Source organism: Erithacus rubecula (genome assembly GCF_903797595.1).
Source record: "Erithacus rubecula genome assembly, chromosome: 21".
Taxonomy (NCBI): Eukaryota; Metazoa; Chordata; class Aves; order Passeriformes; family Muscicapidae; genus Erithacus; species Erithacus rubecula.
The window spans coordinates 5,289,997-5,314,974 of record NC_136673.1 but is presented as its reverse complement, the minus strand read 5'-3'; the positions used below and the strand labels follow the sequence as shown (position 1 = coordinate 5,314,974).

Sequence of the window (24,978 nt, the reverse complement as noted above, 5' to 3'; positions counted from 1 at the left end):
GGCCCTTTTCTCCGCTGCCTCCCCCTCGGAGATGGTGAGAAGGTCTCCTCTCTCGCTTTCTATACGCCTCAGCGCCTCTTCACGCCTCCGCTCCCCTTCGCACACACCCGTCCTTCCCCGTTGTGGACAGGGAAGGTGCGCCCTACACAAACATGGCGGCGTGAGCACGACGGTGGCCGGCAGGGGCCACTGCGCCCTGTGACAGCTTCGGGAACGAGAGCGCCGGCCGGCGTGCCCTGCTCAAAGATGGCCGCCGGCGGCTTCGGCGTGCGCGGAGGTGGGAGGTGAGGAGCGGCCGGGCCGGCCTGCGGGAAGATGGCAGAGAGCGAGCGGCGGGCAGGTGAGGAGCGGCCGGGGGCTCTGGGAACCGGAGCTGGGGGCTGCGCTAGGGCCGGGGAGCGCCCGTACAGGGCCCTGCGCTCCGGGGGTGCCGGACCGAGGGCGCCGGGCCCGCGTTGCGGGAGGCGGTGGCAGCAGCACCCGGCCCGGGGAGGGGGGATTTGCTGAGGGTGTGAAGGACCTGGAGCCCCCGAGCCCTGACACCAGCCCAGGGCGAAATGGGTGGGCGGGAGTGAGCCCTGGGTCGGGCCCGCTTTTGTGACTGGTTCTCGTGCTGAGCCGGGGGCCCTTGACGCCCCCTCCTCACACGAGCCTGAAAGTGCCTCCTCTGTCCAAACTCTGCTCGTCGTAAAGCTGACCCACCGCCCTCCCATCTGTCACACCAGCAGGCTTGGACTCCTGTCTATTCATCCCAGAATGCTGAAACCTGCAGCCCTCGCTGTTCCCTTCCTTGAGCATTCCCGGTCTCCACACCAAGAGGAATTGCCCAAAGTGTGGGGCAGATAAACAAACGCAAATAAATGAAAGGAGTTCTGTTAATGGCAAACACCCAGACCAGGACGCTGCCCTGTGTCACCTGTACTGATGGACACATCAGTGTTTGCCTTTTCACATTGCTGCTTTATTTGCTGCATTATTTTCATGTTATAAATTCTTAAAAGCACAGCTCCATTGGTACGGTGCCAGTCACTGTGAGTTGTGTGCTGAATTTTCAGAAGAGAGACACACGTGTCTTTAATTTAAATTCATCACATGTTCATCTCATCCACATACCTGGAAGTTTTGTAGTAACTTCTGCAGGAAAGAACCAAACATTGCAACATTCAGGGCTGGAGATGAGGTTGGATTTATTCTGTGCATGGGGAATGTGAAAGGCAGAGATGTCAAATGACTGTCAAAGGTTGCATGACAAATCTATAGCAGACTTTGTGTGGTTCCTGGGACTTTGGATTCCTTTTAATCTAATCTTTCTGCTAGAGAGCACTGTGGAAAAGGCTGCTGATGCTTCTGGATGTAAATGCAGCTGGTGATACTTTAAGGAATTGGGAGTTTGATGGTATTTGTTAGGGAGACAGTGTCTGAATTGTCTGGGTTGTGGACAGCAGTTGCTGGAGTGTGCCAGGGCAGCTGGTGCTGCATAAGTGCCTGCACATTTTCTGGGATTGAAAAGGGTGAACTGAGTGACTCTGACAGAATTAATAAATTGACATTAGTGGCCAGGTTCCTTGACAGTGCTCTCTGCACTGCCTCTTGCTATGAAAAGTTGCACTTACAGGAGCATAATACAAATCACTTTAAACCTCCTGGAACTTTTCTGGTTCTGCTGGTTGGGCCCTGGGTTCAGGTGCTGGAGAAAAGAGCCCCTTGAATTCATTAGCAACTCACATTTGCATGAAATATTGCATCCAAGGCTCTGAGAGAGCTTTGAAATTAAATTATTTTTACAGCTTTTACCTGGAAGAGGCTGTGTCCCATCATCCCCCAAGTTCTGGTGCTGCCTGGATCAGAGCTATAGCTCTGGGCTGCATTTATTGCACTGCTCCAGCTTGTCCATGCAGGAGTTATCCTTTCTGGAGGAATGAAGGTCAGGATTAACTCTTAAAACAGGGCAGAGTTGGTTTGTAGGAGAGCTCAGTGCTTCAGCATGACCTGAGGCTTGGCTGCACTAGACAGAAACAATTAAACTACACTAGTCTGTCTGTCTGTCTGAATGAGAAATGCATCTTTAATGATGAAGACAGACAATGCTTCTGTCTGAAGTCTTGCAGTATTCTAAGGAGGATGTTGGTGAGAAGGGCTTGGTGGAATTGCAGCCCAGCTGGATGGATTTGTGTGCTTTTTATCTTCTGAGAAATAAAGCTCATTTCTAAGAAGGAAAAATAGAGGATTTCTCCTTCTCCAGTGCCTCTGGTTTACCTTTTTTTCTTTTTTTTTTTTTTTTTTTGCATCTCCCAGGCACCTCTGAGGAGGTGGCTCCTCCTGTCCAACAATGCTTCATGGTCCCCAAAAAGGAGATAAATGTGGTTTCTGACATGGCCAAGTGGAAACGATCTCAGGTATGGATGGCTCTGGGGGCAGGGAGGACTGGGAAATGCTGCTGATCTTTTGGTGGCAGTCAGGTCTGATCTGGGAATAGCCAGGAAGTAAAGAAGATTTGGGCAGAGAAGGGGAAATAATTAAATTTGTGTTTTAAAGCAGAAGAGTTGGTGCTTCTTTGTAGGAAAATTACTTGGCAGTAATGATCATTGCTCCCTCCCAACAAGCTGGGTGAGAAGCTGGTGACTGTTTCATCCTATCTGGCCTGTACTTTATAACCAAACTTTTACCCAGCTCTGTTTAATATGGTTCTGCCTGGCCCTGGTAGCACCAGCCTGGGTTGGTTCCTTCCCACTGTGCTGTTCTGGGACTCTAGAGCTGAGCCCTTCAATTTCTTGGATAATTTTTTGTTTACAGCCTGTGTGGAGCTGGTGGAACAAGCAGCTTCTCCCCTCTCTGCCCTTGAGGGATTGGGGTGTTTGCCCAGACTTGTCTCCTTCTTAGGAGCAAATTCTTGCTTGATGACTGACATGAGGTGTCTTGAGAGAAGCTGAGGTTATAGCCAGGTGTCAAGCAAACCTCTGGGTGCAGCTTCCAATTTAAATCTCCTGGGTTTAAGGACTTGCTCCTGGTCAGGATTTCGATGGAGGGAGGGAGAAGTGGCAGTGTGCTGCAGTGGATCTGCACTGGAGATGATGCTTCCAAAGCAGCACATTTCAAGAGAGGAGTGAGGAGCCTGGGCTGTCTCCCCTGTTGTGAGCATGGGGGAAGAGTCCAAGGGGAAAAGGGAAGGTAACAGCGCAGGTCTGGGAGAAGCAGTGCAGAGCAGGATGGCTGGGCACAGCTGAGACTCTGCACAACTGAGGAGTTAAAACTTGACCTGCTAGGAGCTGAGGGAATGATTTTGGGGTCAGTGTGAGCGTTTTTAGGATTCTCATTTCTGTAATTTTTGCAGCGAATCACCACCTTCTTTCTGCTGCCAGGGCTGCCAAAAAGAGCAGCAATTTCACAGCAAGCCCTGCAGCCTGGGTGTCTCCAAGGAAGAGGTGTTGTGTGTTGGGAAAGGTTCCCTTGGGGTACAGGATGCTGCTGTGCTGTGTTTTGTGCTCAGACAGACCCTGGGCTCTCCCTAAAGCTCTGCCCTCCTTGTGTTTGCAGGCATATGCAGACTACATGGGCTTTATCCTTACCCTGAATGAAGGTGTCAGGGGCAAGAAGCTGACCTGTGAATACAAAGTTTCAGAGGTAGGAGAAGAGTTTGCATCCTCTTGTTACTCCTTTCCTGCCTTTCTTTTATTTTATTCATTTATTTTTTTTACTCTACAGTGAGTATTTCCTGGCTGAGGAATGAATTGATAGCTTATTTAGGAGCCAAGGGAGAATGGGTGTGGTTGGGGATGCAAATGCCAGGGTGCCATCCTCCCCTCAGGATGCAGAGACTCTGGATGTGCTTGATGGGCAGAAGTTGGTGGGGAACCAGTGATGCTTTGAAGATGTGATATTCCCTCCTGGTTGCAGGCAAAAGGCTGGGATGTCTGTACCATTCCTGTTCCCCAGGTGGTTTTTCTGTAGGAAAATCTGCTGGCCAACCACTTCTTTGCCTGTCCCTTCTCATTGCTCAGACAGTGTTAATTGCACCAATCTCCTCAGCCCAGGCTGTAGCTAAGTTGTGCAAGCTCTGGTTTGACAGTTGTGACCTCAAGGTGTGTCACTGGCTGCACCTGCCTTGCCCAGGGTCGTGCTAAAGTCCCAGGGCCTGCAGAGCTCACAGGGGTGCTGGGCAGGGAGGTTTAACCTGTGGGGTGGGATTGCCCCCAAGGTGTTCAGCAGGAAGCACCTGGTTTTCCCCTTGCATGAAAGTGGCTGTCACTTGTCCCTGCCTGCTGCCATAGCCAATTTTAATGGCTGTTGTTCACCTTCTCAGGGCATAGGGAGCCAGAGGGAAAGGGCAGGCACCCTCAGTGGTGTCACTGCTGCCCTGAGGGTTCTCTGGGTGCTGCCAATCCACAGAACACACTTTGGCCACCTGCTTTGCTTCCTTGTTACACACTGAATCCCCCTCCCTTGGTCTGTGCTGCAATGAGGAATTTCTTGGCTACCTGCAAGAAAACTGAGAGTGATGTATAAAGATTTAGATAAAATGGTGAGCAGACTGGACCCTGTGTTTATAGCTTCATTCTGGTGTGGGAAGGCAGCTGATGATGGTGTTTAATCCAGTCTTCATGTTTGAAGTACTGTGTTGAGTCCAGCCTTCCCTTCTAGGAGCCAGTGTGTGAATGAGAAACTCCCCTGTAGTTCATAGAGGGGATGGGGATAATGAGTCTCTCCCTAACAGGCTTTGTGCACCCCTTTTGTTCCTTCAATTCAGTAGAAACTGCTGTCAAATGCTGCTCTTGCTTTCTGCTGTTTGCATTTCACCTTTGAGTTTTGTCTTTGTCATGATCTCGCTTGTTCCCAGCCATTCACAGAGCACTTCTAGGGAAACAAAGCATTAAAAATGAACAAAACAAAGAGGAGGGGAAAAACCCAACCCTCTTCAGCAAGCCCTTTGAGCTGTCAGGTAAAGCTGTACCAGGGCTGTGTCTGCAGAAGAGCCCTCTTGGAATGAATGCTTTCCATCCACGGTCCCAGTCCAAGTAACAAACATGAGACACAGTCCCAACTGCTTGGGAAGTGGCAGGAAAAAAATCTCATTCCCTGCACACTGAGGAGAGCAGAAGCCTGTGACTGGAGGCACAGGTGGAGCCTCCCCAGGGTTGTCTTGTTGATGAGGTTGCTTGTTCACACAGGCTCCTTTGTAGATCAAACTGCTTATCTGTGCTTTTAAAGGCTCAGCCGCTCGTGGCCTCTTCTTGCATCTCTGCTCAGCTTTCTTCTCTTTTGCTGTACCTGCTACCAATGTGCTTTTGTGCCATCCCATCTTCCTCCCTGATCAAATGCCAGGGACACCTTCCTTTGGCAAATGACCTCCTGAAATCTTTTCTGCTGAATGCATATCCTCTCTATGACTTACTGGTATTGCTTTGCCATGGAATAAAAAATGGAAGCATGGTCTGCTCTGCTTTGAAAGAGGCAGCTTAGTGGTTTCCAGAGAGTGTGTGTTGATACCAACCTTTCTGCAGGTTCCTGTGGGGGCTGAGTCCCCTTGGAGACTTGCTGAGCCTGCTCTGCTCCTCCTGACACGTTGTGTGGAGCTGTCCAGGGTTTGCTGCAGGCATCTGACAGGCACTGATAGCAGATTCTGGCACAGACACTGTGTCTGGCACAAGGTTGTGTGAGTGATAGGCTGTGACCTGCCTTCCCCTCCTGGAGGGAGTGCTTTCCACGTGGGGATCCATCAGCCACTTGCTGGGGCTGCAGCCTGGAGCAGTGACTTGGATCAGAGGAGCAGTGCAGTGAGGAGGACGAGGTTAATTTTGCCATGCAAGGAGCAGACCTTCCCTTCAAACAGCCCAATGCACTGGGGAAAACTGGTCGGTCTTATGGCTTGCTCTGCTTCCAGGAGGGAAGTGGGGGAAGCAGCAAATGCTCTGATTTTTGCAGCTCCCTATTCTGACAGGGCCTGAGAAGCCCAGAGGGGGAGAGCTGGTCTCCACGGGCAGCTTTGGCTGCCGTGATGCCTCCTCAGCACCTCTGTCTGCCTGGCCCCTGCTCTTGAGAGCTGCTGACAGGTCTGTGCTCTGTAGGAAGCCCTGTGGTTTGCCTTTGGGACCGGTGGCAGACTCAGGGTCAAGGAGATGCAAAATCAGCACAACGAGAAGAGCAAGGAGAGCAGGGGGGAGGCTGCCCTTGCTTTGATCACTGGAAAGGTAAAGCAAAAATAGAGCTTAAAAACCCAGCCAGGCAAAACAGGCTGCAGTGGTGCTGATGGCTGTGTTCCCATAAGCTCCTTTCTCCCCCACAGGGGTCAGCCCTGGATGTACAGGCTTCCTCTGCTGGACAATGGGAAGCTGCTTCTTTTAGTTACCCCCTTTTCAAAGGCCTTGAGCCCAAAATGAGCCGCAGCTCTTTAATTATTTATTGATGTGGCTGAGCCGGCAGCTGGGTCCTGCTCTCCCGTGTTCAGTGGGGCTGGGCTTTTAATCCCTTTAAAGCCAGCAAGTGGGGAAGGGAAGGTTGGGCTCTCTGCTCCCCAGGGAAGGAGCTGGTCCATGCCAGCCGTTTATCCAGGCAGCAGCGAGTGCTCGTGGAGAGGGTTTGAAATACGGCGGCTCTTCATAATGAGCTGCTGGTGCCGGCGGATAAATCACCACCACGATTTAATTATTTAATGCAATCCAGTGCTGGGGATGCTGCTGCCTAATTGGAGGGGAATGCAATAGCCAGGAAGGAGTAGGGCTGAGTCCAAATGTGGGCCCAGTGCAATGGGAATGTGTTTGATTCCTACAGTGTTTTGGGAGCAGGGAGCTGAAGCAGAAGAGGCTGTGCTGCTTTGGTGCACACATACATGTCCTTGGGGTGGCACCTCAGGAGTCACTGTGTGTCACTGCTTCTGCCACAAGACCCTTCCTCCCAGGAGCGTCCTGCAGCTGGTTCCCTGGCAGCACAGCTCTGCCATGCCTGCCTCTGCCCACCCCCTTCAAGTGGCACTTCAAGGACTGGAATCTTGCTGGGCTCTGCTGTTTCCTTGTCCTCCTGACAGCAGCGTGAAGAATTGAACCACAGCCCAGGAGACCAGCCGGCTTCACACGGTCGATGCCTCCAGCAAAGTCAAACCAGCCGCCGCTCTGCTGTCCTCTTTGTCCCCTTGAAGGAGGAATCCCCTCTCGAGACAGAGGAGCCTACATTGCCTGGGGCCTGGCCAGCTGCTGTGGCAGCTGATGGCTCTCCAGCTGCTTGGAGTCAGGCAGGGAGAATCCCAGAGCCTCTGGCAGGCTTGACCAGTTTTCAGCAGAGCCTCCTGAAACCGTCTGGAGCTGCTAAAAGTGCTGCTTGTGGTGTTGCCTCTTGCTATGGGGAGTGTAGCTGTTCTCCAGCCATTTGGGCCAGGCAGGGAGATGGTGTGCATTGGCCAGCTCTGGTCTGCCAGCACAGCTGGAGACATTGTGCTGTGTCACCTACAGCACCTCTTTTCCTTCATGGCCACTCTCAGATATTCTACACGTGTTCCTCACTTCCAGCACTCATGGCTGTGGTCTTGCTGTTGTAGCTTTGTGTTTTAATTTTTTCTCTGAGAGCTTCTCATTCCTGCTCTGGTGAGAGCACTGGTGGGCTAACCAGGCTGCCTCTTCCCCTGGACAGGTTGTATTTTATCACATGCAGTGGGTGTCCCTGGGCTGGAGCTGCCTGGTGGTCTGGCTGGTAGGAGTTTGAAGCAACAGGAATCATACTGAGAAGGTTGACTTGCTGTACAAATGTGTTGTGGTTTAACAGCATCAACTGCTAATCCTGGCTCCTAAGAGACACTTCAGGACAATTATTAGAGCCTTGAGAAGGGCCTTTAAATCACATCATCAGCCACTGGTGAGGATGCATAGCACTGTATATCTGCTATTCTTTATCCTATGGGAAATGCAGGACCCTTAAGATGTTGAGCCTGAGTTATGTGTTGGAGGTCCCTGAATAGTGTAGCACTTCCTTGCCTCTCAGTCCTGTGAGGGCTGTTCTACAGCTGGGAGCTTGCTATAGCTCTTCTCCAAGAGATTTTGGAGCACAGTGCTGTTACAGCTCATGAAAGACTGTGTGGGCAACTGGGGAGTCTGCCTCAGGCTGGGCTTTGTACTGGACTGCTTTCCTGCAGGGAAAGAATATTTTTTCTGTCCCCTCTGCATTTTGAGGAGGATTGGCACAGCCCATTTCCACGTGCCTCTCTTGGGAGGAATGGTGTGGGCTTTAATGACTCCCATCAAGGGGAGAGATGTCAGAGACTGAGGGATTGCTCTGTTTTATGCCACTGTGACCCCTCACCCTCTTGCTGTCTGTAGCCCATTGAAAAGCTGGTGGCTCTGCTGAACACCCTCGACAGATGGATCGATGAAACCCCGCCAGTGGATCAACCTTCTCGCTTTGGGAACAAAGCCTTCAGGACCTGGTATGCCAAACTAGACCAGGTGAGCATGTCTGTGCTGTGCAATGTTACCTGCAGCTCCCACAGAAGGGCAGTGTGCCCAGCAGGGGTGGGAGAGTGGCTCTGTCACTGTGTGGCAGCCAAGCAGCTCGCAGAGGAGTTGCTCAGATAAGCCTTGAAGGATCCACCTCTTGATATGCGTCCCTTATCCCTGACTTGGTGCTATCTTTTCCTCTTGTGAGAGCATATGGGCCATGTAAATGCTCTTGGCTGGGTCTCCAAGTTCTGGATGAGTCACAAGGGCTATCCAAGCTCAAGGAATTCTTTTGCTTTGTAACTGCCCACTCTGTCACAAAATGAGAGGAAGACTGGGGAAAACGGCTTGAATTCCTTCAGCTCAGAGCACTTGCCCTGCCCCAAGCTGTGGAGGTGGCACAGTCCCAGTCCCAGCAGCAGTGGCCTTGCAGCTGCTCTGCTGCTCTGGTGATGCTTTTGTCCTGGAGATGGCTCAGTGGGTAACTGGTTCATGGGTGATGAAGCTTTTCTGTCCTACAGAATATGTGTGGCCTGAACAGGTCTCAGGACAAGCTCTCCCTGACTTGTTCTATCTCTGGAGATGGCTTCTCCAGCAGAATTTGCTCCTCTCTCATTCTACCTCCAGGCATTGCATAGCACCATTGCAGCTGTGACAACATCTGAGCACAGGGTGCCTTGTCCCTAGGGTCTGTGACAGACCTGTGCTCACCCAGGGGATTCTTCCATGTCTTTCAGGAGGCAGAAAAGTTGGTGTCAGCAGTGATTCCCAAGCATTTGGCTGATGCTGCCCCAGAAGTGGCTGTGTACCTGAAGGAATCCGTGGGGAACTCCACCCGCATTGACTATGGCACAGGTACCTGGGCTGGAAGGGACCCTTTGGATTTGGGTGCTGTATTTATTTAAATATATAATTGCCACTATTTTTAGAGCCAGCTTGGAATGAACACCTTCCTTTTATGGCCCTCTCACCCCTCTGCCCTGTGTGGGTTGTGACTGAGAGCTGGGACTGGGAGCTGTGCTAGAGCTGTGACACCCTTTCACATCTCACCCAAGGAAATGGGAACCAAGCTATTGTGGGATGAGCTGTAGGACCTGCTTCACTGCATGCAGCAGTCCTGCAGCAGGCAGTTTAAAGGGATAAAATACACTGGCTTGAACTGGAGCCGGAGTGAGAGCCATGTTCATGTTCAGAGGGAGGTGTTCCTTGAGGGACATCATAATGGTCTGGTGGTCTCTAGAAGGGAGTCACTAGTTACAAAGGGACTTTGAAATCTGAAGGTAGAAGCATCTGAGGAGATACTGAATTTCAGGTGAAGTAACCACACAGGTTTCAGTGAGAGCTAAATACAGAATTGCCTGCGTGCTCTGCTCCTCTCTGGAGGATAGCTGTGTCCTCACCAAGAGGCAGTAGAGCAGGATGCTGTGAGTGCAAGGAAATGTGACTTTGGACTTGGGTGGGAAGAGGAAGAGGAGGCTGTGGGTAAAGGCTGAAGGATTGCAGGCTGTGCAGTGCTGGCTGCAGCTCACTGGCACCAGGGGGAGATGTTGTCCTTGGAAAGGCTGGATGGGGTTTGGTCAGCTCAGAGAAGGAAATTCAACCTCTCCTCCCATCCCGTGTGTCTCAGGTCAGGGGCCCATGTCCCAGCTCACAGTGTCCAGAGTAGGGGTGCACTTTGCTCCTACACTGGCAGCTGCACCTGTCCATGGTGTGGAGCTGCTGATCTTGTACTCTCCCTTCTTCTGTGCTCCTTCCCACTAAAAGACATTTCTGGGTTTGCTGCTCACTTCTTTTCCTCGCTGTTAGCTGGAGCACCAAGCTGAGGCTTAGCCAAGCAGAGGCTTAGCCTGAGATCCCAGTTCCCTCTGGGACAGGCTGTTCCTGGCAGTGTCATGGGATCTGCATCCTTCCAGCATGGAGATATTTTTGTAGCAGGAGGAAATCTGTTTGCTTGCAGATGTGAGGTTGTCTTGCATCCCCCAAGCAGATGACTCTGCAGTACTCCACTTCCCTTGCTGTGCCAAGCTCCTGGGAAAGTCCCTGCCTTGCTCCCAGCATGCCCAGTTGGAGCTGTTTTTCCTTTAGGACTTTTTATTTCTAAGTTATTTATCACCTTATGAATGTCTAGAAGGTATAATTTGGGTGGGTGCTGCAGGGGGATGAAATATTGTCAGCTCATGGCATTAACAGTGACAACAGTGTTGGGAGGGGACTATGACTGCTGTGATTTCTGAAGAGCTGTTGTGGTGCCCACAGAAAGGTTGTCCTGGGGGCTAGAGACACCTGTGTCATGTCTCTTCATGTCTTTTAACTCCAGGGCATGAAGCTGCATTTGCAGCCTTTCTTTGCTGCCTCTGCAAAATTGGTGTGCTCAGAGTGGATGACCAGATGGCCATTGTCTTCAAAGTGTTTAACAGGTGAGGTAATGGGAGGAGAAGGGCTGGAAGAATTGGGCTGTTTGGGGGGAAGGGTAGAATGGGAAAGCTGAAGACAATTTTAGGCAAAATTAGGAGCAGATGTACTTTTTAGTGGACTGTACTCTGACCCGGTATAACTATCTCAAGAAGAGATGATGGCTCCTTGTCTTCAGAGGCAGTGTCCTTCCTGAGCTCTGTGGGTGAGGCTCTGTGCTTTGTGATAGACAAGAAAATCTGATCAGAGGATCTAACATATCTTCAGGCATCAAAAATAAAAAAAAAAATCTATGCAACTGGCAGGCCTCCACTGCTCCTCTAGATGTATTTCCAGCCCAGGAGGTAGAGTTGATGGTGATGAAACTGGTGGAATGGGTGCTTGGAGTCCAGAGGTCTAATCCCAGCTGTATCACTGTTTGCTGGCATGGAAACAATTTTCTTCAGTAGTACTTCCAGCTTTAATTTTCCACCTGAAAAGTGGAAGTAGTGATTGCTGCAAGGTAGAAAACTCTGTGCTCTTTTGGAAGTTGGTGAAGGGATGCGAAGTGTCAATGTTTTCAAATAACAGTAGGGATGAGGAAAGATCTGCAGGATCATAAGGCACTGCAGATAAAACAAACCCCTGCCACTGGATTTCTCTGTGCATTTGGTGTTAGGTACCATCAGGCTGTTTTCTATGGCAAAGGAGCTGAATCTGTATTCTGTGAACTGTGCTGTATGTGGGGATCCTGTTTACAACTGATAAATTGTGGCCTTTCCCTGACTGGTAATTCTTATCCTCACAAAAGTTAAAGACAGGAGAAGGCCTTGCCTTAACCCTTCCTGTTCCCTTTGGCCTCAGGTATCTGGAAGTGATGAGAAAACTGCAGAAAACCTACAGGATGGAACCTGCTGGCAGCCAGGGCGTGTGGGGCTTGGATGACTTCCAATTCCTGCCTTTCATATGGGGCAGTTCCCAGCTGATAGGTACTAATAAAAATCTTCTTGTGTCCTGGGTTGCCCTCTGCCCCATTTGTCTAGATTGTAAAGATGATGGGGCTTGGGGCTGACTTTTAAATTCAAGTATGTCAGATTTGTGTGTAATGCAGCAGGAGAGTTTGGGACTTGGATATTTTTTTTCACCTCAGCTTTCCAAATAAAGCTCATTGGGAGATGGAAGGCTTCCTTCTGTCTTTATTGCTATGGCTGCAGTGAAGCTTTTTAAAAGGAGAGTCTTGGTTTTGGTGCTAAAGAATGCAGTTTCTGCTCTGGGGAGTTTTGTCCCTGCAGAGGCACTAAAAAGGAGATGAGATAGAAGGGAGCAGCACTGTGCTGCCTTTTAAAGAGCTCTGATGGGAGGGTTGTACTTCTGAGTGAGGGGCAGTACACCACCTGGTTGAACTTGGTCTCAGGAGGGGATTGCTGTGCAGGTTACTTCCTGTTGTCTCTTTTTTTAGACCATCCAAGTCTGGAGCCTCGGCACTTTGTTGACGAGAAGGTGGTAAATGAAAACCATAAGGACTTCATGTTCCTGGAGTGCATCCTCTTCATTACAGAGGTGAGGAATGGAAGGTTTGTCCCACAGGGACATTCTCTTGACATTAGATACTTGGCTCTGGCAGTGGTTTTCTCTTCCTCCTTTGCCTGTTTGTTTGCTCTCGTGGAACTGTGCAGATGAACCATTGTTGCATGGCTGAAGTGTTCTCCTTGAATGAGCTGAGACAGGGATGTTGAGAAGAAAGTGTAATTAAGCTGGATGGGCTGTGGATTGTAGTTGAAGGGAGCTGTAACAAGTGCTAACAAATAACTTTAGATCATCACTTGGATCAGTCAGTGGCAGCTTGGATGGAGAAAACTGGTTCCTGTAGATACACTAGGAAGATGAAGTAGGAGCTGTGAAATGACTGGGCTTGCCAAGACAACCTCCCTTCCCTCCAGCCCTTGGGTGCTGCCTGGCAGCCCTGTGCCTCTCCTTGCTTAGGGCATGTTCCCAAACCTCTGTGCTGCTCTGTCTATCCAAATTCTACCAAAAGAGTTGCCATTAAATGCAGCTGACCTAGAGCAGAGGTGGTGCTGAGATTCCCCCAGCTGGCAGCGCTCTCAGAACTGTTCCTGCTCAGGCACTGCAGGACCCTTTGGAGAGGGATGGGTGATCCTCAGCTTGTTGGCAGCCATGGGCTGTTTCTCAGTGAGGGAGCTCGTGGCTTGCTGCCTGCAGCATCAGTGGAGGATTTGGCTGGGTTTCTCCCAGTTCCCTCACTGCAGTCTGGACAGGGAGAGCAAGAACTACCCGCTCTGTTGTGGTGAGGGATTTCTTGTCTCTGGCAAGAGAAAGTTGATGGGATTAATTTTGAAGGACAGAGTTCAGTTCTTCCCCTTTGTTCTGTTCACTTTCCCCCTTCCTTGCCTCTCTAATTTAGTGATTAGATGAGAAGGGAAGTTACAGACTATTGAACTTAGCCTTTCATCTAGGAAATCTTCATAGGAGCCTTTGGCCCAAACCCCAGGAGGTGCTGTGTCAAATCCTGCTAAATCTGGTAGGGTTTGTTAGTACTCAGCACCTCACAGGGTTTAACCCTTAATGCCAAGATAAATCATACCATGGGTAATAAAGAGGTGCTGGTGGAAGAGATCAAGATGAGGACAGGAAATCAGGAGCCAAGATGGTCAAAGATTTATTTTAGTTTAGGCCTCTGTAATATCCAGACAGTGCAGTGAGCTGTTAAAAAACATACGTCTCTTGAAATGTGTGTAGAAGATTCTGCAGCACCCAGTTGACAGGTGAAATTTAAAATACCCAGCACCATCCTGCTGCTTCAGGTTACTCTGCTTCTGCCTGCAGAAAGTCAGCTTTTTAGTGGACTTTTAAATGAGTGCTTTGAGTTCCTTTTCTTCACATTTGTTGTGAATCGTGGAATTGGGTGTTTCTTCCGAGTTCCCCAGTGCCACCTGGTGGCAAGGAGCCCTCTTGGCCCTCCTGCCGTGAGCTGAAAGGGACGGCAGCAACCTGCAATACCAAATCCTTGGTGTATTCAGTGAATCTCCATGAGGGTACTGCTTCATTTTTATAAAGATTTTCCTTTTGAAATGTGGGTTTTTTCCCTCCCAAGCTCCCGGGAAGGCAGTGACTGCCGCTAGGGGGGGCGAGGCAGCCTCAGTGCCCTCCAAATGCTTTCTCTCCAAATCAACAACAAAACAAAATAGCAGGGAAAAAGGATAGAAGGGATTGAAGACTTTAATAAATGAACAGTATTATTTTCTTCTGAGCTTGTCATCTGGAAACAGCTCTCCTTTAAAGGTGTTAAACATGTAACAAACACCACAACAGTTCTCATAGTGGGTCTGGTACATCTTGCTGACACGAGAGCAGGTTTTGTTTCGGACTACAACTGAGGAAGGTTGTTTTCTGTCAACTGAGAGAATATTCTCTTGAGCAGATACTGTTCTCAGCTCCCAAGTGATGTTCAGGAATATAAATATAAGCTGTTGTGGTGTTTGCCAGGCGTTTATTTAAGCCTCAGGCTTTTAAAGCAGCAGCAAGTTGATGTCCAGGCTGAACCCGTCATGGCATCCTCCTTAGAGGAACACCCAGGCTCGGCACTGAATCTTGCATGAGCTGACCTGATGTTGGGAAATCTGCAGGGTGGGTTTGGACCTGAACACGTGGTTCTGGAACAGGGTGAGATGTGCAGAGCTGGCTGGGACTCGAGTTGTTCCCCTGCTGCTGCCAAAGGGGTGTGTGTGGTACCTGAAGGTGTGAGGATGAGGAGGGTCTGGGAGCATCCCTGTAGTGCCCCCCACACAGGGGCTGTGGAGGACAGTGATGCAGGGCTGCCTGTGTGTGTGCAGAAGAGGGGAGCTGGGTACACCCCAGCTGTTGTGGGGGATCAGTGCACTTGCCCAGATGCTCCTCTGAGAGCTCAGGGCAGGCAGCAGGAATTTCAGCTTCAATCTGGCTTCTAAATTTGGGAAGGGAGGGCTCGGGTTTCTGCTGGAAGGGAAGGAGCTGACAGGAAAGCACGGCCTCAGCCGTCCCCCTCCCCCCTGCACTGACAGAGGAACCATTTACAAAAGGCCGATTCTCTTGGGAACCGAGAGGCAGGAACGCCACGTCTGTGAGTAATTTCCTGCTCAATATGGCTGCTCTGACTCACTCTGTTCCCCTGGGGTCACTGCGGGACTGCAGCGCGCTCGCCGCTTCTCGCTCTCCCCCCCAGCTCTCCCTCTTTGCCCTTTGTGGCTGGAAGGAGATGATTTTTTTTTTTTTTTTTTGGTCCCCCTTCTCATCCCTCTTATTTTTCCTGCCCCAGCTTGAAACCATGGCCAAGTCATCCCTCACTGGGTGTCCTGGGTGAGGAGGGCCAGAGGCATGAGCGTGGGACTGGCCAGCTGTGCCTCCTCTCTGACTGGGGAAGGGGAGAAGAGCTCAGTGCTGGTCGCTGATGCCCCTGTGCAGGGCAGTGACAGTGGGGGAAGGTTTGGCATCAAAACTCCGCTGTGGTGTGGGAGGGGAGGCTCTGCTGGGGCCGCCTGGCTCGGAGCTCCCTGGCAGCCGCTGCTCTGGGTGCCCATCAGTGCCAAATGCTGGTGCTGGGTAACGCGCCGGGAGCGCCGCGCTTTGTGTGCGCGCCTTTCCTCTCGTCCCCACCAGGGAAGCGTGTGGCAGAGGGGACAGGGAGAGGCTCATCTGTCATCCCCCGGCTCACAGGAGCCTCTGAGGGGAAGTGCAGATGCACCCGTGCTCTCCCAGCACCGAGCAGAGCTGCAAACCCCCTTCCCCTGCTGCTCCAGCCCCAAGGGCAGCGGGTTTAAAACACAAACCCCACTCCTCAGAGGGTGATTTGGGTCCTCCCACCCTCTCCCTCTCTTCCTTTCTTTCTCTGCTGCAGGCTGGTGTCACACAGGCATTGCAGAAAGGCAGCAGCATTTTCCCAAAGCACATTGATTGGCCTTGCTTGCTTTTTTAGTGAGCAGAGAGGTTGTTTTGGAGGTGCTTTTCCCACCCTCTCTCCAGCCTGTGCGTGCACAGAGGGAAGGGGTTAGTTGTTGGAGCCCCAGGTCGGGAATGAGAGTCCAAGAGATTCCTGTCTCCCCACGCTCCTTTTTAGCGTGAGCTCCGGCCTTGTGGTTTCTGATGTCATGGGAACTTCGCTCAGTCAGAGTGGCTGTGTTGTATTTCTTTTTCTCCCTGAGGGTCTGTTTTTGTTCATGGAGGAGAAGGAGAGACAACTGCCCGGGGAATCTACATGCAACTGCCCCTGATTGCAGCTTCCCTCCTGCCCTCCCTCCTCCAAACCCCTCACCCTGGGAGGAGAAACAGTGGAGTATAAAAAAAAAAAAAGGAAAAAAATGTAAAGCATCTGCTGCAAGCCAGCAGCTCGCAGCTCTGGAGCTAGTTTGGAGAGCATGTCCCCTCTGCTTCCCCTAGAGCCCTCCTCAGCTAGAGGCAGGTGTGGAGTGGGCTGTGGACACAGAGCTGCTGCCAACCTGCACTGCCCTCTGTATTCAGGGAAGGCAGCACGGTTGTCGCTGCTGCTTGTTGTTGATCTGAATGGGGAATGAGTCATTTTCTTGGAAAGCCCAGCAGTGCTGCACTGGGAGGTTTCTGGGTAGAATAGGAACAGCGTTGAGCCAAGCTCTAGTTGGGGGGAAAACGGGACTTATGTGGGGCTTTTTTAATAGTCATTAAAAGGGAGGTGTGCAGAGGGAGGTCTGATTAGGAAAGCGTGGCAGGAAAAGGCTTAATTTTATCAGGGGAGGAGGGGAGCTGGATTGCCATGGCTTCATGTGATGTGGCCACAGCGGGAGGGAGCACAGAGGGAGGAGGGAGGGAGGGAGGGAAGACGCAGTGAGGTGGCTGGTGCGTGGGTCACTGGGCTTGGTGGGAATGTTTGCTTGGAGAGAGTGTGAGCATGAGTCACTGCTGGTGCACGAGCTTCCTGGCTGGCCCAGCTCCCTCAGCCCTGTGCTTGGGTCTCTTTCAGATGAAGACAGGCCCCTTTGCTGAGCACTCCAACCAGCTCTGGAACATCAGCGCCGTGCCCTCCTGGTCCAAGGTCAACCAGGGCCTCATCCGCATGTACAAGGCAGAGGTGAGTGCTGTGGGCAGGGGGAGGCTGCTCAGCCACACTCCTGCTCTCTTCCACAGCACCACAGGGAGCTTGTGCTGCTCCAGTGTGGGGACCCCATCACAGCCATTTGTTACTCCTTGCTGGCTGTGGCCTGGGAGCCCCTGGCCATTCAGGTACTGCTGGCCTGAAGGAAGCTCCTGCCTCATGTTTGCCCCAAAACCAATCCCAAAGTGACCATTCCTTGCAAACATGACTTTTGCCATGTCTTGTCTTACCATAGTGCAAGTGAAGATCTCCAAATTAGGGCCAATGTCTTGATCTGTTTGTTCTTCTGGTCTACCACTATTTTACCAGCTAGAGGAGACTTATTTTAAATTACCATCCCATATTTCAAGAGTCCAGAGCAGGCTGAATGCTTCCTACTGATTTACCCTTTCTACAAGCCCCATCCATGCCACGTGCCAGCCCAGTGAGACCACAGCCACCTCTCTGGTTTGGCCACCCTCCACCCACCAGCTCTGCTGGCATTGCCCCAGGCTTTCCTGGTGAACCCTGACCTGGAGAACTGGGCAGTTTTGGCTCTCCCTTATCTTCCTTCCTGCTCAAACTAACCCTGGGCTTGAGGAAGCAGGACAGGAACTTCCACATCTGGGCCTCCAGAGGGAATGGTGTTGGCTCTGCAGGACACACTGGCCACACTAAAGCGCTGGAGGAGCAGGGATGGTGCAACTCCCTGCTGGCACGGGGGGTGGGGACCAGTGGTGCCTGAAAGAGTTAATCCCACACCCTGCAGTGCTGCTGGTGTTAGCCACGTTCCTGCTGGGAGCTGGGACAGCTCCTGCTGCTGGTACACAGCTCTGCAGGCAGCTCTGCTCAGGCCCAGCACCAAGGGGTTAACTGTGAGCGGCCGCTCCCTCCCCCAGCCCTTCCTCTGCACTGCACATCCTGTGTTTAGGTTCCAGGCCACATACCTCTCTAATCTGTGAGGTGTCACTCCCAGGCCCGCTGGCTCCTTCCGCCCCCAGCTCAGTTTTCCTCTCAGCCTCCAGAGAGGAGAAGTGGGGCTGGGGGCTGCCCCCCTGGCCTGGCTGCTCCTGGGAGGGGTGCCCGGGGCTGCTCCTTGGGGAGGGGGCTGTCCCTGGGCTGCAGCTTTGTCACAGGGGCTGGAGACACTGCCTGCTGGAAAATCCTGGGCTGGAGGCTAAGCTGTGGGAGGTGAGGGGTCTGAAGGGAAGACTACAGCACTGTGAGTGCCTTTAAAGTGAAACATGAGTCTCCTAAAACCTAGAGCTTCAGTGTGGTCTGCTGCTGCCTCAACAGCCGTGTTGTGGTCCTTCCTTTCCTTTGGATCAGTTCCTTCACAAGCTGGGTGCTCCCCTGGCATCCCAAATTCCCCAGGATGTTGAGGTGCTCCTGCCTGGTGCCCCACATGCCTGTGGCTGGGGGAGCTTGGCAGTGATGATCCCACTGTGCAGTGCACACATTCACTGATGTCTTGGGGCCACCATGTGCTGGCAGATCTACCTGTTCCCTGGCTTGAGAGAGCACAGCTCAGGGATTCTCTAGAGGCTGGGAGATTCTTTGGATCTTCTATGTGCACCCAAGACATGGTCTTTTCTGAAGACCTTAATCTGTTTTGAGTAGCAGGTGACTTTGTGTGTGAAAATGCTGGATCCAGTACTGTAGGTTTCTAGAAATATCTCAGATGTAGTTGTGTCAAGTGGAGAATGCAAAAACTGCTAGGAAGGGTAATGATACTTCTCTAGGCTAAAGTGTAAAAATCATTGAGTCAACCAAAGAGCTTTAAATGTAGGTTTTTTTCTTCAAATAATATTTGTAGGTCTTAAAGGACTAAAAATATGATTCTTGTGCAATGTTGTCCTCTCTTGCCATGGCATGGAAGCTGTCTTCACCTGGATAGGCAGAGGAGAGGGGCACTCCTGCTCAGGGCTCCTCAGGGTTCTTTACAATAGATAAATTATCTCTTTAGATATAATCTGTTCTGGGGAGTTTTCTACCCTGATGCCAGTTCCTGCCTGGCTTGGGAGATGATCCAGGTGATTCAGTTATGGTGTGCCTGGCCCTGCAGCTTCCACCAACATTTGCAGCTAGAGGATCTCTTAGACTGATTTTCTGGCAATGACACAAGGTTAGGAGCCACTCAACCTTCATCCTTTGCAAACTGAATCCATCTGGATGTCTCAGGCCAGGCACAAAGTCACTGCTGGAGATCTTGTCTCTTTTCTGCTGGCTCCCAGAGAATTTCTGCTCTCTGTGTAGCTTTCACCAGTGCACTCTCTGCAATTAGCCACTGCCAGCATTAACAGAAGTCAGCAACACCCCTCAAGTGCTAACATGGGTCTTTGTCCACCTCAAGGCAGGCAGCTTCTGTGGCACAGCCTGGGACATGTGATGGCAAAGAGAGGGAAAAAATGGCATTGTGGTGTCATTTTGTCTAACTGGCAAAGTGAGAGCAAGATTTCAGGTTTTATTTGTTTTCCCCTCCTTCTCCCTGCCCCTCAGATCACCCATTGCAATTAGATCAGGTGAAATCAGACACTCAGCTGAAGGCTCCAGCTCTGTAACACACCTGGGGTGCCTGGGAAGTGCTGGGTATCCTGGTATACCAGGACCAGGACTGACTGGAGGCAGCAGCAGAGGATGGAGTCACTGCTGGAAACAGAGCAGGAGACATCCCAGTTGGGATTTCCCAATCCCACATGGGGCAGCCCCCAGACCTTCATCTCTTCTGTCTCCTCTATGGACTGACTTTAAACAGCTGACAGAAAGCTCAGGTGTGTCTGTGTGTCCAGGAGCTGTGGTCTGGATGCAGGCACTCCAGGGTGGATGAGCACTAGACTGAAGACAATGTGTCTTCAACTCTGTGTGTTTATGAAATCCCAAATGTGTCTATTTATAATATAATGGGTGAAGATGTGTTCACTTGAAAGTCCACAGGCTTTTCTTATTCTCTCCATCAAAGGCGAGTGAAGAAGTCGACAGAATAGAGTGTGGTTAAAGCAGCAGCCTTGATGTTTTTCCCCTGAGCCTGCTTTTGAGTCTCCTGACCTTTCCTTCTCTGCAGTCAGTCAGGAAATACTTTCCATTGTAACTAATCTAGTCCCAGTTCCATCTTTAAAGGCTGGACTTGGTGCATGAATCTACTCCCCAGTTGAGTTCCAAGCAGACCTTCAGTGTGATCAAGATGGTGGTGAAAAGAAATAAGCCTGAAATTGAGCGAGTGTTGGGTACAGTTTCACCCACAGCTGATGCAAGGAAGGCTCTGTTGCTTGGTACATCTGATAATCCAGTGAATTTGGGCTAGTCCTTCTGGATGGAGGAGGAGAAGTTTCTCTGCTTGTCTCCTCTTGAGCTGGTGATGTGTTCCATGGAATGGATACCTGTTCTTCCCTCTGGTGGTAAAGTCTCTTCATCTGGATCCCAAACCAGTCTGGTCTTCCATGGGACTCCTTGGAGCTAATTGGGCTGACATTTCTAGCTGTCAGCATCTCCAATGTTCATTTCTCTCTTCTCTCCCCAATGTCTGTGTTACCCGGCCCTGCTTCCTCTGAGACTTTGTCTAAGTGGTTGTGTGGAGAGACAGCAGCAGCTCTGAGCATTAGGAAGCTTTGAAGGTGACATGCCCTGATGCTCACAGGACTTACTTCTTCTTGGTGCCTTGCCATTGAGATTTGTGGTTTTCTGCCTGGCTGTTATTCCCCAGGAGTGGACACAGCCATGCTGTACTTTAACCACCTCTAAACTTGTTTGGCTCCAGTGTTCTTGTGCTTGGAACCAGTTGCCTGACCTCTGGCTCCAAAGGGATTACTGTAGTCCTGGGCTTCTGAGCACAAATCCTCCTGCTTGCCCACGATGACAGCATGAGGGCAGGGTGCCTGTGCCCAGTCCTGCCTTGGGGTGAGAGCTGTCTGCAGCACACAGCTTCCTCCCCAGCCCCAGAGTCTGCCCTGCTGCAGCAAGTCAAGTTTGGCCCCATGGAGAGCACAAAACTCCTTCCTACGGAGAATTGTAACCACATCATGGCTGGTGAACATGCACTGCTGAGCTCTGTGTGATGGAGTTGAACCTGCTCTGTGACCTCCATGTCATTTGGGCAGTCTGAGTCTGCAGTGACTCAAAAACCAGAGCTCTGAGTGGCTCTGCCAGGCAAGTGCTGGCAAACTCTGACGTGGTTATTGACTGAGTCCCTGACCTTCCTACCATTGGGCTGGTGAGTGGAAGGGGCTGTGCCCTTGCAGCCCTGCTCACCCTATGCAGAGTCTGGGTTTAGTGCAGGAAGTAGCTCTGAGCTAATCTGCTTTGTACTGGATCTGTGTGACTGACCTGTCATCCATTACTCTTCAGTGGGAGGTGGGAATTTCAGGGGTGAGGGGTTGTTGGAAATAGGATAATATCTTAAACTATGGCTGCAAAATCACTGGTGCTTGTCCATCAAAGACCTGAGAGTCTGGAATGCAGTTTGGTCAGTGCCTTGCAGCTGCAGAATGGTGCCTCAAACCCAGAGTGTGGGCACTGGACTAGGGAGGGAGAGTCTCTGGAGTTCTCAGTGTTGGTAGGTTGAAGCTCTTCAAAGACATCAGCTCGAGCAAGGAGAGTGGTGAGGGGGAAAGCTGCTGACATAGACATGCTGCTCCTGCTCATGCTCCAGGCCTCCCCATACTGAATTTCAGTAAGAAAAAGACTCTGGCTGCAGGGAAGGGAAGGGAATGGGGTTATGAAGTGCTACTGGCCTGAGAAGCCTGATTGGAATGTCGGGGGGGAAACATGGGGGTGATCCTCTGCCTTTGTCTGAGCTGAGTGGCCCCGAACTTGTTGTCTCCTGACCCTGCGGGCAGGATGTGGCTCAGGCTGTATGTGAGAGGTGGAAATGTCTCCTGAATTCACCTCTCTTTATCTCCCCTCCTGCAGTGCCTGGAGAAGTTTCCTGTGATCCAACACTTTAAGTTCGGCAGCCTGCTCCCCATCCAGCCTGTGACATCTTAAGGAGACCGTGGGAGGAGCTGAGGCAGCGGAGGCACAGCACAGCGCTCTTCCTCCTCCCCTCACCCCTCCTCACCACCCAGCCCATCCGTTCCTGCACATCCTCATCGGCAACCACACATGCAAAGCACTGGCTGGCCTGGCACTGGAGATGGCACCTGGAGCAGCTCCTCCTGCACGTCCTCACCCTGGGGACGTGTCGCCAGCGGCGAGCGGGGCCGCGCTGCTCCGCCTGCCACGCCCGCACTGCCGGGAGTGGGGATGGGCTTGGGCAGGGGCTGCCCTGCTGCAAAGGCCCTCTGCTTCACTTCCCAAGAGAAGGGGGTGTGGAGGGGAGGAAGGCACGTGTGTATGTGTTGGGCAGTGGTAACTGCAATTTCCCTTTTGAATTTCATTGGAGTTTCCTGTTGCTGTTTGCTTTGGGAAGCCACTGCGCGGGGTGAGGTGTGAGCCTGCGCCTGTCTGTGTCAGCCAGCTCTGCCTGCACTGGAGGTCTGAAATGGGAAAAGGGAGTTGTAGGGAATTTCTGTGGGTTGTGGAAGCCCAGGATACAGTCTCTCCCTTTTTCTGGGTAAGGAAAGCACCCTCCCTCCACCTCTTCTGCAAGGGTTCCTGGGCCTTCCTTTCCCATTAGCTCCTCTTCTCTCGGGTGAAGCTGGGAACCTTCTGGGCTGTGGGAGTCTGAGCTGGCTCTGGAGCTGAAGACAAGGTCCCTGGAGGGACCCAGCTCTGTGGGAACAGCTATGCAAAGACATTGCTCAGGCACCCTCTTAACTGGCACAAACCCTGACACATTCACACACATCCATAACTGGGTCCAACCTGCCCTCTGCACTGTGCTTTGCTGCCCTGGGGCTGGGCTGGCCTCAATGGCACAAGGTGACTGTGGTTGCTCCTGCTTGGTCATAAACTGTAGTGACACCCCCATAGCAAAGGGATTTCCCCACAAAGCAGCACTATCCCCAGCTCTTCAAGGGGGACATCCCTGGGGCACAGGCAGCATGAGGGGGCAGCATGCAGCTTCTCATGCACTTCTATACTTGCTCTGGAAACAAAAAGCATAAATAGCCTGGATCAGCAGGTTATACCTGGAGGAAGCTCTTTCCCTATGTCCTTCCCTGCTGGTGTTGCTGTGCTGGACCTCAGGCAGGGGGACCACACTTGCAGTGCCACCAGCAGCAGTGTGTTGAAGGCTGGTGGTCTGGATCACACCAGCAGCATCATTGGAGGGCAGAAAGGGCTGGTGCTGTTTTTGGGATGAGCTGTCTGTCCACAGGTTGTGACCAACGTTGTTCACAGCTTTGCAGCTGCAGTGGGGTTGTTTCTTCTTGGGGTTCCTGGGCTGGGTGTGGCAGGGACAGAGGTTTGGACTGGTGTTTGCTGGGTATCAGGAGCAGCAGGAGTCCTTCCTCTGGCATTCCTGCAGACCATGAAGGGGCTGCCCCCAGCCAGGCTGCTCAGCTTTTGCTGCTGCACTGCTTTACTGCTGGGCTGGGAGGAGGAAACCTGGTTGTGATTTTTTTCTTTTTTCTTTTTTTTTTTTCATTATTTTTAACAGACCTACTCACTCCTTCTTTTGAAGGTTCTTGCAGGCACTCACGGGAAGGAGAGTAAGAATAACCTAAGTTAAGAGGTGGTGAAATGTCCACAGAGCTGAAGCAGAGCTTTCTGGCAGTGTTGCTGTCCTGTCTGCTCCTGGCTTGACCCTGGGCAAGGGGTGGGGGCAAGGAGCTTTTGACCTGCCTGAAACAACTCTATACACTTGTATTTTAAATGAAAATGAAAGACTGGGGTTAAGTCTTGTTTTACTCCTAAATGGGATGTGTTTTGTCTTGGCTTTCCAAATGGATCCACTCCTGGAATGTTGCTGGAGATCTGTGTGCTTGCTGGGAATTGATGAGTCCATCTCCAGTGGAGCAGGCTGTGCCTGGAGCAGAGACTCACCTGTGTCCTGTCACATTGCTGTGTCTTTTGGCAGGTGTCCCCATACTTTAAATGACTGTGCAGCATCTGGCCAGCAGTGGCTGAGCAAAAACCTGCCCAAGGGCCAGGAAAACATCTCCAGGTCATCTTGTGGAAATGAGGCTTCCATGCAAAAGGATGGGTGGAAATTTTGACATTGATACATGGGAGGGACTCCAGGAATGTGGAATACAGCACCAAGAAAGGGTGGAGAGGTGCTTCCTTCCCCTTCAGCTGCAGCATTGCTCCCTGGGACCGTGTCCCTGGGCTCGGGACCTGCGGAGGCGGAGGGAGGAGGCTCACGCACAGCCCTGTGTTTGTGGCTTGCCCCAGTGCACATCTGTCCTGCTGGGGATTTTGGGATATCAAGCAGCTAATTCTCCTTTGAGTCTTATCAGCCTGCTTGGGATGTGCCCCCATCACGTGGCAGCCCCTTGCTTTGGCTCCCTGCTGCTCCCAGCACCATCCCCCGTGGGCTCAGCTCCTCTGCCCACGCGCGTGGCAGCACCTCTGTGTCCCAGGCAGCACTTCCCACCTCCCCCCGTGTTGTAGGTTTAATTAAACTTTCTGTGTTTTGCACTGGTGACTGTGTTGGTCTCTCTCAGCCTGGGTTTGCTCCTGCTTTGGGAGCAGAGCCATCAAAGCCAATGGCTGGAGCCTTCAGCACAGGGAAAGGCCTTGTGGATGCACTTGCCATGTCGGTGGTTGACCTCGTGCTTGCACTAAAATTGATTCATTATTTAACTGCATGATCAAGTACATCTGGTCTGTCTTTGTGTCCTTCCAAGGTGTCTTTCTGTTGTATTGTATGGTTTATTTATTAACTTTTTTGCTGTGTCCACCCCCCATCCCATCTGGCATTTGGCAGGTAGGTGATGTGCAAAGGCTGATCCCAGGCCAGCAAATACCTCTTGAAGATCAGAGACTCTCACAACCAAAGGATGTTTGAGCCTTGTTTCTGAGGCAGGGTGAGAACTGGAACCTTTTTCTTGTCCTGCTGTAGGAGCTGACTCAGGACTTCCAGCATCAGTGTAGTTCAGCAGCTTTGTTGGACTTATAATAGACTTGGATTAAATTAAACCTGGACCTTCTCACGAGTGGTTGGAGGTAGCGTAGCTGTGCTTAGCAAATGCT

The 24,978-nt window shown here is 51.6% G+C and overlaps 1 protein-coding gene across 1 annotated transcript; it reads left to right on the top strand.

Annotated features, from left to right (window-relative positions):
• Window positions 1-151: 151 nt before the first annotated feature.
• PTPA (protein phosphatase 2 phosphatase activator) lies at window positions 152-24,423 on the top strand. Its single transcript, XM_079324009.1, has 10 exons — window positions 152-340; window positions 2,296-2,396; window positions 3,535-3,621; window positions 8,301-8,426; window positions 9,155-9,272; window positions 10,735-10,834; window positions 11,673-11,797; window positions 12,268-12,368; window positions 16,795-16,902; window positions 21,811-24,423. The coding sequence occupies exons 1-10, from the start codon at window positions 316-318 to the stop codon at window positions 21,883-21,885; spliced, it is 966 nt and encodes a 321-aa protein (XP_079180135.1). The 5' UTR covers window positions 152-315; the 3' UTR covers window positions 21,886-24,423.
• Window positions 24,424-24,978: the final 555 nt, after the last annotated feature.

Coding starts and splice junctions, on each gene's coding strand:
- PTPA (XM_079324009.1), top strand. CDS start 316: ATGGCAGAGAGCGAGCGGCGGGCAG. Junction 3,622..8,300: donor GTGAATACAAAGTTTCAGAG/GTAGGAGAAGAG, acceptor TGCTGTCTGTAG/CCCATTGAAAAGCTGGTGGC. Junction 10,835..11,672: donor GTCTTCAAAGTGTTTAACAG/GTGAGGTAATGG, acceptor CTTTGGCCTCAG/GTATCTGGAAGTGATGAGAA.